Source organism: Saccostrea cucullata, unplaced genomic scaffold, assembly GCF_032062105.1.
Source record: "Saccostrea cucullata isolate Sc308-1 unplaced genomic scaffold, CSIRO_AGI_Scuc_v1 ctg630, whole genome shotgun sequence".
Classification (NCBI taxonomy): Eukaryota; Metazoa; Mollusca; class Bivalvia; order Ostreida; family Ostreidae; genus Saccostrea; species Saccostrea cuccullata.
Genome location: NW_026929377.1, coordinates 168,106 through 180,366, shown reverse-complemented (window position 1 = coordinate 180,366; position 12,261 = coordinate 168,106). Strand labels below are relative to the sequence as shown.

The following is a 12,261-nucleotide window of genomic DNA, read 5'->3' as shown; positions in this document are numbered from 1 at the left end:
CCAGAACCCAAAAACCATTTCAAGGAAATGGCACATCAACCAACACAGGTAATGCTAAATTCTCAAAGCCAACCTATCCCACAAAAGGGTCCAACTCCAGTAAATCCCAGTAGATTAGAGTACTGGTTGGTGGGGTATGACAAGGTAGAAACAGAATTTTTAGTTAATGGTTTTTTGATATGGGTTCCACATTGGTTACACAGGGGAAAGTAGAAATACTCTTTCAAAAAATTTAAAATCGCCACTGGACTTACCAGAAGTTATTAGCAAAAAGTTAGAAAAGGAGATAAATTTGGGTAGAATTATGGGTCCTTTCAAAGAGAAACCACTGCCAATTTTAAATTGTTCCCCTTTAGGTCTAGTTAGTAAGAAAACAGAGGGTGAGTACCGTATGATCCATCATTTGTCATATCCGGAAGGTGAGTCTGTCAATGATGGCATACCCGAGGAAGAGTCATTTGTTCAATACTCTTCTGTAGAGGATGCTATTCAAAACATTAAGCAGTGTGGGAAAGGATCGTATTGTTGCAAAACAGATATTTCTAATGCATTTCGATTTATCAACTTACATGCATCACAGTTTGAATACTGGTTTCACTTGGCAAGGTCATTGGTATTTTGACACATGTCTTCAGATGGGTTGCAGTTCTTCCTGTTGTATATTTGAAAGGTTTAGTACAGCACTTCAGTGGATTGCACAAGAAAAATTAGGAATTAAATTTATGACTCATGTATTAGATGATTTTCTAATTGTTGACAAATCTGCGACAGAGTGCCACAAAAAACTTGTGGCATTTTTAACAGTTTGCGCCGACATAGGTGTACCTATAAAAAGTATAATGTATTTGGTTAGAGAGTTAGTGCTAATTTGTTTGCAGTCTAACATTTTGTTTAAAGCTAGGCATCTGGGTACCAAGGAAAATATTCTATGTGACTGCTTGTCTCGTTTGAAGGTGCAGCAGTTCCATCAACTTGCTCCTTGGATGGACAAAGAACCAACGGTGATTCCCAATCTGCCAACATTACCTCCTTAGAACCAGTCTTGAGGAACCTGTTGACTTCAACATTGGCACCAGCTTCCACTCAAGCATATAAACGGGCATGGTCTATTTATAGAAATTTTGCAAACAAATTTGATATGAGTAATGATCTTCAGTTGTATCAGGAAACTTTGGCTTTGTTTATCTCTTATTTATTTGCTGAAGGTTATGCAGCCTCCTCTATCGTGTCATTTATTTCATCAATAGCATATATACATAAAATTAATAATTTGCCTGACAATACATCATGCTTTCTCATTCAGAAACTATTAAGTTCCTGTCGCAAATCAAGACCTTCAATGGATATTCGTTTACCCATAACCATAGTAGTTCTGCCTAAAATTTGTGATGCTTTAGAACAGACAATATCGAACATATATAAAAGGGCATTATTTCAAACAATGTTTTTATTGGCTTTTCATGGCTTCCTCAGAATAGGAGAGATAACATCAGTTGGCACTGCTAATAAGGTTTTACAAGTTTCACAGATTACTTTTCAAAAAAGTAAAGTTTTGATTCACTTTCAAAATTATAAACATTCTGATGGTAAAGTTTTTACTCTTACAATTAATTCTTGCAACTCTTTAAAATATTGTCCAGTGGGGGCATTAGAACACTACATTAAGATGAGAGGGAGGACCGATGGGCCCCTTTTTTGCTACCCCCAAAACACTGCAGTCACAAGGCAAGAATTTTCAAACATATTAAAGCAAAGCCTCATGTTTTGTAATTTGGATGTCAATAGATTCAAAGAACATTCCTTTCGAATCGGAATGGCCTCTTACTGTGCATCACGAGGGATGAGCGATAGTCAGATTAGATTCCTTGGTAGATGGAAATCGGATGCATTTAAATATTACATAAGACATGTGACACCATGTTGATATATGCTTGAGTGGAAGTGGATCCTCGGAGCAGATTTGTTTTGTTATTTGTGTAGGATCTCGACTTTGAAGTGATTTTCAAGAGTATTAACGTATGGGGGCATATGTTTATCCCTCATCCAGAACAATAGTGCCTAAGTCATTTGTTAATACTTAGGCTGGTAGGTGACAAGATCGCGTGCATATAAACATTTAAAATGGTGCGGAAGCTTACAGTGTGAAATAATTTCCAATATGGGGGCATATGTCTCTCCCTCATCTATAACATTGCTCGAGACAGTCCTTAAATGAATACCACATACATGTGAACTTAGTAAAAAACAGCGAATAAGATGATGATTTGCGACTATAAGGGCATATGTTTATCCCTTATCGGACATTCTACATAGCGATTCGTTAATACTTGGGACCCACAGACATAATACACTAGGAATAGTAAACTCATTTGGTTGTGATGGGGGCATATGTTTATCCCTCATAAGACACTTGTGAATTCAAATTGTTGTTTTATTGCATTACGGGACATATGTTTATTCCCATGTTTGTAAATTTTACTCACTTTTGGTATGATTTATGTTTGAGGTGTGTTGCCATTTATTTTTCCTTTATGGGTCTGAACTTTCCCTATTTCGGTCAATTCAGTGGCGTTTTCAGACCCATTTTCATGATTTTTCTGTTAAATCTAAGTGGTAATTACTGTAAATTTGGATTATCTCCCTTTACAAAATTGGTTTTATTTCTCATCTTGATATCTTGTGTCTGCTAAAAATTATATGTCATTATTAATAATACTTTTGAGAATTTCAAACAAATTATTAAACGTCACAAAGGTGGCAACACACGACAAACTGTTTTACAGACTTTTTACTCATTGAAGGAGGATAAGATAAGGTGTTCTAGCTTTGAAAGGATTATGGAAAGAAATTAACCAGTTGATGGGTAACCGGGGTATCAAAATACTTATTGCATTAAAATAAATAAATTTAAGTTTACTTAAAAATTTTTATTGTAATCAATAAGTGTCCTCCTTGAATGTGAAAGTCTGAAATACTGTATAGCCATGCTTTGTAATGTTAATTTTGTTCCATGTCTTACCGTGGTAGGAGAGGCAGAGATTGACCAATCAAAATCTGACCAATTAAAATCTAACAAATGAAATTCTGACCATGCGGTGCGTTACTCTGCCTTTTCTCCCATCTACATCCTTGGAGGACGGACGTTGTTTCAAAGTTTGTTATTTACCTCCTGCCGCCCCGCCTCCGCCATTTCTTTGTTGTTTAAATTTATGTTTTAGCGTTTTCAGACCCATTTTCATGATTTTTCTGTTAAATCTAAGTGGTAATTACTGTAAATTTGGATTATCTCCCTTTACAAAATTGGTTTTATTTCTCATCTTGATATCTTGTGTCTGCTAAAAATTATATGTCATTATTAATAATACTTTTGAGAATTTCAAACAAATTATTAAACGTCACAAAGGTGGCAACACACGACAAACTGTTTTACAGACTTTTTACTCATTGAAGGAGGATAAGATAAGGTGTTCTAGCTTTGAAAGGATTATGGAAAGAAATTAACCAGTTGATGGGTAACCGGGGTATCAAAATACTTATTGCATTAAAATAAATATCTATACATGTATATGGATTTATACACCTCTTCTAAAACAAATTTGATGGGGAAAAAATCTGGAATTTATGTTTTGCAATTTTTGTATATTTTTCTTTGAATAATGCATAATGAATAATGAATATCTTTGAAACATTTTCATAATTTGATATCTTCTAAAAAAAACCCCTGGTAATGCATGCTGAATTTTTGTCTAAGAAAATCTTAATGCACTATAATCTTAAAATCAAGAATATCTTGAAAGTTATCAGTAGGTAAGGTACGTTGCGTTTGTCCTTAAATAACATGTTTTAATTCTTGGATCGTGGGATGTGCTCATATTTTTATTCTTTGCTGAAGGTAGTAAAATACGCATCTTTTCTGCAAAATCCAAAAACATTGCATTTTCTCAAAACCTGTTTTGCAATACTTTGATTCTCAGAAGAAAATTTTAATTTAGAAAATGAAAGCACTAAGTCTCTACTTTATTTTGATATATGAAATGGGGAAAAGGGTGGAAGTTTATTAATTAATATAAGGACAGGGCCATTTTATGCATAAAGTGGCTCTACCTCTTTCGTAATTCATTCAACATTTGAATTCGTCGATCTGCTCAACAACGAAATCCTCGAAAATTGGTGCTCAGCGAATATTGATGAAACCACAGTATTTGAGGGTTTGTATCTGTGCTTACCTGCTTCTGAGATTACCTGGGGTCTGCGTTTTACGCTTCATCCCCCTAGTAGTTTTCTTGTCATCTGTGAAATTAATAGCCGAACATCTGGTGGCAACTTTAATACCAAATAGTTCTTCAATGTCTGAAAATTTTTCAGCACCACTTTCTCTTAAGAGACAACATGTCCTCATTATCGGACGCCATTTCCGGAAAAAAAAACAACAGCAAAGCTTAAGAAAATTTCAACAACCCAAAACTGACCTGACTTACAAAAACCGAAGTGTAAAATGAATGTAGCTTTTTACAGCATAAACCCCCCAAACAAACTTGAACAATGTTCTAAGTTGAACAATTTTTTAATACTCGAACATCACACTTGTGTTACAGGTGACTACATGTCGCTCGCTCAAAGAAAAAGAATGGTTTGGCACGTGGAGTTGTGTCTTATATACTACAGGTACCCAGGAAATACATGTACACACGTCATACAGATATTTTTAACTTCTTAAAAAATGAGGTTCGCTTCGCTGGCTCGAAGGAAAATGCTATATCACATCTACTAATGTATTTGGAACCTTTTATTTTTCGGTGTTCTGCAAATTATGAAACCCGATGAGTTCAGAGTAGATCTGACAGTGGCTCTGGCGAGAGTTAGCGAGACTTCAGCGAGAAAAGGTAAATTATATTATTCAAGGAAATGTGGCTAGGAAGTGACTAGCACGTGGATACATGGTAAACAGAAAAGTTATGTTGCGTTTTAGTTTTCACCATCCTATAATATCATTTTGTAGAAATGCACTTCAATCGATCTTTCTTGAATTCATTCAAGTTTAAATTTAAAGTACTAGTATTCTCTATGATACAATTTATTTTGCATGGGAACCGGGACTATATTTTTTGGCGTCAGATTAGCAAATGAGGCACCAATATGACTTAAACTGACAAATCAGATGAATGAAAAATGCATTATGGGTTACTACAAATACTACTGGAATTTTACGCTTGATAAATTCCTTTATTGTACTATCGGTGAATACAATTGTCAGGTGGATTCCCTGGCCAGCACACGTGATCACGAGTATAGTTATGTAAAAAATGTTGTTTCCATTTAAATGCATATCAGAAGCTACTCGTTTTCCTTACCCTTGAAGTGTTGGTGATCTGAACTTGACACAAACCACCTTTACATTTTATAAAACATATTTTTCTCCAGTTAATAACAAATTAAAAACGCCCGTGATATCTTTCTTAGTTTCTACTGTTTGCATTTTGTTCATAAGAACATTTTTTTTATTTTTCACCCCACTGACATGATCATAGATTGACCTGAACCACGTGTTCGAAGTAAAATGTAAATATGAATTTGCATGGCGTAAACGTTGCTTGTCAGCGATTGGTCAGTTGCTCTTGGTAAGATCCTCTGTGCGCATTAATAGCAATAACCATATAGGGCAAACAAAAGTTTATCAGTGTACATGTAGATGATATTGTAAACACATTTTTACCAGCGTATCAGTAACTAGTGAGCTGTAATTTTTTCAGTAAACTATAATTAGATGTATTGATTGTTATTTACCCATCCCCCCACTTAAGCCATCCATTTCTGTTGAAAATCATGAAAGTCCTTCAGAAAGGTCTGGAAACATATTTTTCACAGGACATATTTTCAGAAGATACAGACTATAGCAATTTCCCGTTTACTGCCAATTTTATTTATAAAACCGGTTCCAACCTATAAACGTTGAATTGGTAAACCTAAGCCACGTGTCTTGAATTTAAATCACATTAGTAGGGATGTATATGATACCCTTTGCAGAGGCGGAAGGCGATATGTAATAGAATGTCCCCTGAACATGAATTTTGTCTCGAATTATGCTATAAATCAAGTTATCTTTCTTTTCCAACCTGTTTTTCTAAGTGTATAAGCAACTTAAAGTTTTGTACTGGTATGAAAAGGGGTTAAAGGTGCATGGACACAGTTTCGGCCAAAAATTTTCATTCCATTTTTTATGCTTTCAAATACTTAACTAAGGTATTCCTAATGATCAACCAAATTTTAAATTTCAGTTGTCAAGATACAAGACAGATATAGCGCTTCCAACCTTTGTTATGTAAACAAGGCATGTACCATGTTTTTGTTTACATATGTTAATATACTTATATATGTTCGTCCAAAGTAGACTTTTTAAAGAAAGAAGCTATTTCTTAATACAATTAGACATTTTCTAATGTTTTATCGAATCTCGTTTCGTTATGATATGATAGTTCCTATATGTAAACAAAAACAAGGCACGAGCCTTGTTTATATCTTGAAGAATTCCAAGTTCTGTATCTCTTTTGTAAATCAACAAAAAATGTTCAAATTTTACTGATCTTAAGAATTGCCTTAGTTAGGGATTGTAAACATTAAAATTGAAACTGTGTCTATGCCCCTATAAAGATGTACATTGTAGGCACATCACCCAAAATATGTTTTCATTCTTTATAAAAGGCTCATAAATTGTAAAATTTAGATGTAAACCAAATACCGAGGCAATGACATTGACGATAACACTTCTTCATTCTAAGAAATTTACACACACATTGTAGACAAGAGGTATGGAAAAGATTCAAAGACATAGAAAGCGAATACCGGTATAATACAAGTTTATCAAACAGTACAAAATATGTTAAGATTCAAATAAAGTATTTCCATCCATGATTTGTTTAACAATCAACAAAAATTTGCATAATATTTTTGTCAACACTGAACAGTTTGTTGTTGAACAAAATATTTAAATCTCTCCATTTACTCTGTATGTGATTAAATTTTAGGTAATGTACTCTCTTTAATTTCTTTTAGTGTGCTTTCAAAAACACCATGGGAATAAAATTTATCTCCATTTATAATAAGAGCATATTGATTGCAAATTCTTTGTTCTCTTTCTCCCACTTTCATTCGGGAGTTCACGAGTAGTAAAATAAACACTTTATTTTCGCGAGATTTTCAAGCTTTTTTTGGTACTGTAACTTCTAATAATTAGCGAAAAATTAATGATGATCGCGTAATTTCGCGAGATGCATTAAACGCGAAATTTATTTACTCGCTTTTGTTTTTATGGTGCTAATTTTCATCTTAACTCTTCAGATTAATCGTTCATTCGCGAATAATTATTCTCGCGATTTGACGCTAAAGACTTACTTCTCGATAATAAGTACTCGCGAAAAATATGGAATTTACAGTATTTATAAGCGATAGACCTTAGCTTTGTTGTATATTGATATAAAATACACAAGAGTGTAATTTTTGCGAGCATAAAAAAATTGCGTAATTACACAAAAATAGATTCCCCAAGAGTAGAAAGTTATTTACATTTCAAAGTAAAATGAATAGCCCCTGATAAAATAGAAAGAACGAAAATGTCTGTTTCTTACTTCATGAATCAATTACAAATGACATACCTCACAGCTAGTTTATTTTAAAAAAAAATGCTCTGATATGAAAATTGAAAAAAAGCTATAGATCATTTTAAAATAATGGTATAAATACAATTTTTTTGTATATATATATATTTACTCGACACTTTTTTTTCTCATTTTTCTGAACAAATGACACACAGTAATTCCGCTCCATCCTTGTAGGGCGGGCATTTCGAACTGCTGCAGGTGTGGCATGACAAGTGGCCGCATCTAACTTCAGTTGGATAGAACAAATAACCGCCCGAGCCCGGTCCTATCCTTCCCAGAGCCTCAGGTTCAGCATCCATACAGGTGAAGGTGGAGGAAGAGGGCTGACGGTATTTTCCAGACATCAGATATCCCCAGTATTCTACTTTCCATCCCTCATAACAAGTTTTTCTTGCTTTGGTGTGTAATGAAATATGAAAAAGACATTCTACATTATTCAAAGTGTTTATAATATTCATTAGTTGTCTAGGTTTGAAATCAATTTCCAAATTTATTTTTTGGATCGATAATTAAAAGAAAAAATAGTTGTTTTATTTGTCCATCATCAAAAAGAATAGATGCAAAAACTAATTAACTTAGCTAATTTATAGAGGTTACAGGGCATTACTGTGATATAGAAAAATAATAATAATAAAAAAAAACAAACCCAAACTTTCAATTATGTAGTAGAAGAAAAAGAAATCTAAAGATTTCCCAAGTGTTTAATCTAATAGAATTGCACAAAAACATAACTAATCACGATTTTAAGAATACCAGAAAACACCTGTAATAGCACTGGCTCTTTTACTATGGGTTTTAAATATAATGCAAATATTTGAGTTCATAACACTTTCCTTATTTTCACCTTCAAACGACTGTCATACACATTGAAATTGTTTTACTAAAAAATCAGTTCGTATAAAAATTAAGATTTTATAATGCTTTTATAATGCTTATTAGACTATATTCAATGAAAACCCCATGATTGAATTCCATACAGACACCTTTCAAAAATAAAATATTTCTTCGATTCTGTATTTATCTGTTCAAATTCAAAGGATTTTTTTTTAAATTAAAACTCCAAAAATAAAATTGTTTAATTTTAAAAACTTTTTCAAAATTTGCATATCATAATGGGAATTCTGTGTCCTTTCATTTGAATTTTCACAGAATCACTTGTTCCCTCTTTTTAAGTCGATGAATTAAGCTTCTTAAAATTCATTATAGCTCGTTTCGAACAATCACAAGGTAGCCATATACATGTATGATAAAAGGCATTCTCGTGTCTAATTACAATGAATGCATAAATGGTTGTTTTCATATGTTTCTGGAACATGTATCATTGAATTATTAGTATGATATAGAATCATCGCACATGTGTCATGTTCATTAAAAACCATTGGTGTGAGATTTCAAAATATTTCAAAAAAGCTGCATAGGTTAGTTTTACAGTAAGATTTAGTAGCGGCAACAAATAATATACAAAATAGGGTCTAAAACTTTCATAGAAACTTTAAAAATTTAAATCTGGCCTAGGGGCCGTAAAACTTAGATGAGCTCATTTCAGATATCAGTTTCTCTTTTCTACTATATATTCCTCTGGAAAAATTGAGACTGGATCAATAGTGAGCTCGCCTTGCCCACAAACCTAAATAATGCTAATCGAATAACTGCTGTTATAACTGGACAATTCTAGTTTTATGTCTCTTAGTGCAACCATTTAAAACCATATACTGTGAATGTATTATATTTAGCGTGTACGATATTTAGCAGAAAGTGATGTTTAAACAAGTTAACGTAGATTTGATTTAGCGCATTTCTTGATATTCTTATTCATGTATCATTGTTTAAAACATTTCGCGATGTACTTGAATTAGCGGATGTATCTGTCCGCCAAAAGCGCTAAAAAGATTGCACCACCAAATGTCTATACCTGGAATAACTAAGACGGACTTGTCGTTTTGAGTCCTACAGACCACGCACGGCACTTCACCGTTGTAGAGATAAGCCTTAGGCATTATGACATCTTTGAAAAGTTTGTATTCAGCTCCATATACCAGTCCTCTGGAGTAGTCTGACTCATTGTTATGGCACCATCCCCACTCTGGATTTGTCGGTAAACAGAGCGGTTCAACTGCACCTCCTTGGTGCTGGCGATGAGTTCCTCCACCATAACCTAAAGGACGAAGTAATCCTTTATTTTTTATTAAAGGAATGAATTTCATAGCTACTCAGGTTATATACTGTGCAACCTGGGGCAGTTAACACTTGAAAAAGTGTCGCTGTTAAATTCATTCCTTACCATTATTACGTTTAGAAATTAGATATTTTCTTACTCAAAATTACTTTCAAATTGTATATAATATGATATTTTATAAAGAATTTCAAGTGGATTTACACATTTTTGACGTGAGGCATGGGCAATACGATAATAACTAATTCGTTATCCAATCAAACGAAGCGTTACAGCCAAATTTTTATAAGGAATGTATTAATGGACCCCAGTTTTAAATTAAGTTACTCTGGTGTAAGCAACTCAGGGTATACAATGTAAAATAATTTTTCTATCCAACCAAAAAGCTTGTTACAACCAGGATTAAATTATGAAGAAATGAATTATATATCATTTTATTACCTTTGTATAACTTTTCTCTCAATGCCTTTTCTGAATTTAATATCAATTATTTGTTAAACTAATACAAAGGATTTCAGTTTTTTTTATCGTCAACTTTGGCGTTTGTAACGTCATTCAACTATCGATACGCAAAGCTAGTACATGGTCTAAGTTATTTAATTTTTTAACCGAGTTAAGGCTTCTGACATATACATGTAAAAGTGGTCACAGTTTTCAACTATGAACTGTTTTGAAAACTATAGTAACAAATTTTTGCCCTTTACATGCCAGATAAATTATTTAAACATGCAACTTAATTATGTAGACATACAACTTGTTAATGCAAAACTGAAAAATAATTATGTTGACTTACAATTTATCAGTCAGCTAGGAAACATATTTAAAATATTGGTAAATTTACTTGCTAACGGCAGTATCTGACATCATAGCTGCAAGATACAATAACATTCCATAAAAATGCTTTTCATTTCTTTTGAAAACAGTATATCTTACGGGGCAGATTAAGGTTGCGGACTTTGGGAAATTTTTACCTATCGTATTTAGTAACTGAATAGATTAAGACAGCTGTCTGTATCCATTTTTTTACAAACAGTAGCTTCTACCTGATCAGTATATGCTTTGGACAATTTTGTCAATAGTAACCATTACCTGAATAAATAATGGTTGCTGTCGGTGGACACGTCGTGCGGCCCCATCGGGTGTAAACAGTTCCCCCAGATGAGAAACACTGACCATCGTGAAAAGTTATCACTACCACGATAAGGACAACAGAGAAATTGGACATCATCTTAAATTGTTAAAAGATGACTAATAAGACAAATTATTGAAAAAGAACATAGTCTGAAAATTGTTTGATTTTATATATATTCAATATTTAAAAGTCCCAACCCCCAAAAGTAAAAACTTTAACACCCAATAAAATTGTTTGTTGAAAAGGCACATTTTAGAGGATAATATTTTAAAATAAATTGTGAGACATATCTTCTATTTTGAATAAATACATCTAATTTACCTTTAACTCGCTGCACATCGAAGTCCTCAAGACTAGACAAAGATTACATGCATTTTCTTTTATATTAAAAGAACTACCCAGTTTCTTTTACACCCCTAATTTTAAAACGTGACATATTGACAGTTAAAAAAACGCAAGTATAGAAACTGAAATTACAATATTTCTGATTTTGAATCACTAATCAATTTGAACACTAAATATATAAAGATTTTTTTTTAGAATATACATGGGTATACGTGTAATCAAAAATTATACTTTCAATGACCATAAAAACTTAATAAAAGAAAATAAATGCAAAACAACACACCTTTTTGAAAAGCACATTTACATAGAAGAAAAACAAACGATCCATTAAGTAAAAAAAACATATATAAATGCAAAAGAATGGCATAAAAATATCAAATGAACTTAATTTTGCAAAATTATGTATATTATGCTAATTTTATGCAAATGTGTGTAAATGAATTTAATTTTATGCAAATGAATCTAATTTTATGTTAATTTTGTGAGAATTTAGGAAATTTAATGCAAAATTAAGTAAATATGCTCAATATATGCTCAACGTTTTGTAAATTAATGCATTTATATATTTGTTTTTTATGCAAAGTTCTTACAAATCATATTGCATGCAGTTTTAGTTTAATAAATATTTGAAAGTAAAAAGAAAGACAAAAAAGCGAAGATAACGAAAGTGATTGATCAAACAAATATTACATAACTTATGCAAAACTTAGAATGCGAAAAATAACCTAAATTTGCAAATTAAATAAACATAAATTTATCTTCAAACGCTTGCATTGCCTCAAAAAAAGCTTTTTGCGAATATTGAAAATAATGATTAATGATTAATGTTTTTCAAATCTGTGATTATTATTCTTAATAAATAACTTCATTGTGTGGAAAAAATAAAAAAAATAAAATAAAAATTTGCAAAGTTTCAAAACCTCTTAAAAACTAATTTCCATTATTTTTCAAATAAT

General features: G+C 32.3%; 1 protein-coding gene across 1 annotated transcript; it reads right to left on the bottom strand.

Annotated features, from left to right (window-relative positions):
- Window positions 1-897: 897 nt before the first annotated feature.
- Window positions 898-11,053, bottom strand: LOC134280683 (uncharacterized). The gene is made up of 6 exons (XM_062763123.1): window positions 10,918-11,053; window positions 9,568-9,810; window positions 7,906-8,049; window positions 4,227-4,350; window positions 2,139-2,206; window positions 898-1,082 (listed from the first exon to the last, which is right to left on the bottom strand). The coding sequence occupies exons 1-6, from the start codon at window positions 11,051-11,053 to the stop codon at window positions 898-900; spliced, it is 900 nt and encodes a 299-aa protein (XP_062619107.1).
- Window positions 11,054-12,261: the final 1,208 nt, after the last annotated feature.

Bases quoted from the DNA above. Each gene is read 5' to 3' on its own strand.
- LOC134280683 (XM_062763123.1), bottom strand. From the start codon at position 11,053: ATGTCCAATTTCTCTGTTGTCCTTATCGTGGTAGTGATAACTTTTCAC. The intron at 9,811-10,917 runs GTAATGGTTACT...TTCGTCCTTTAG, and splicing joins AGCAACCATTATTTATTCAG to GTTATGGTGGAGGAACTCAT. The intron at 4,351-7,905 runs GTTATTTGTTCT...AAAAATTTTCAG, and splicing joins GATAGGACCGGGCTCGGGCG to ACATTGAAGAACTATTTGGT.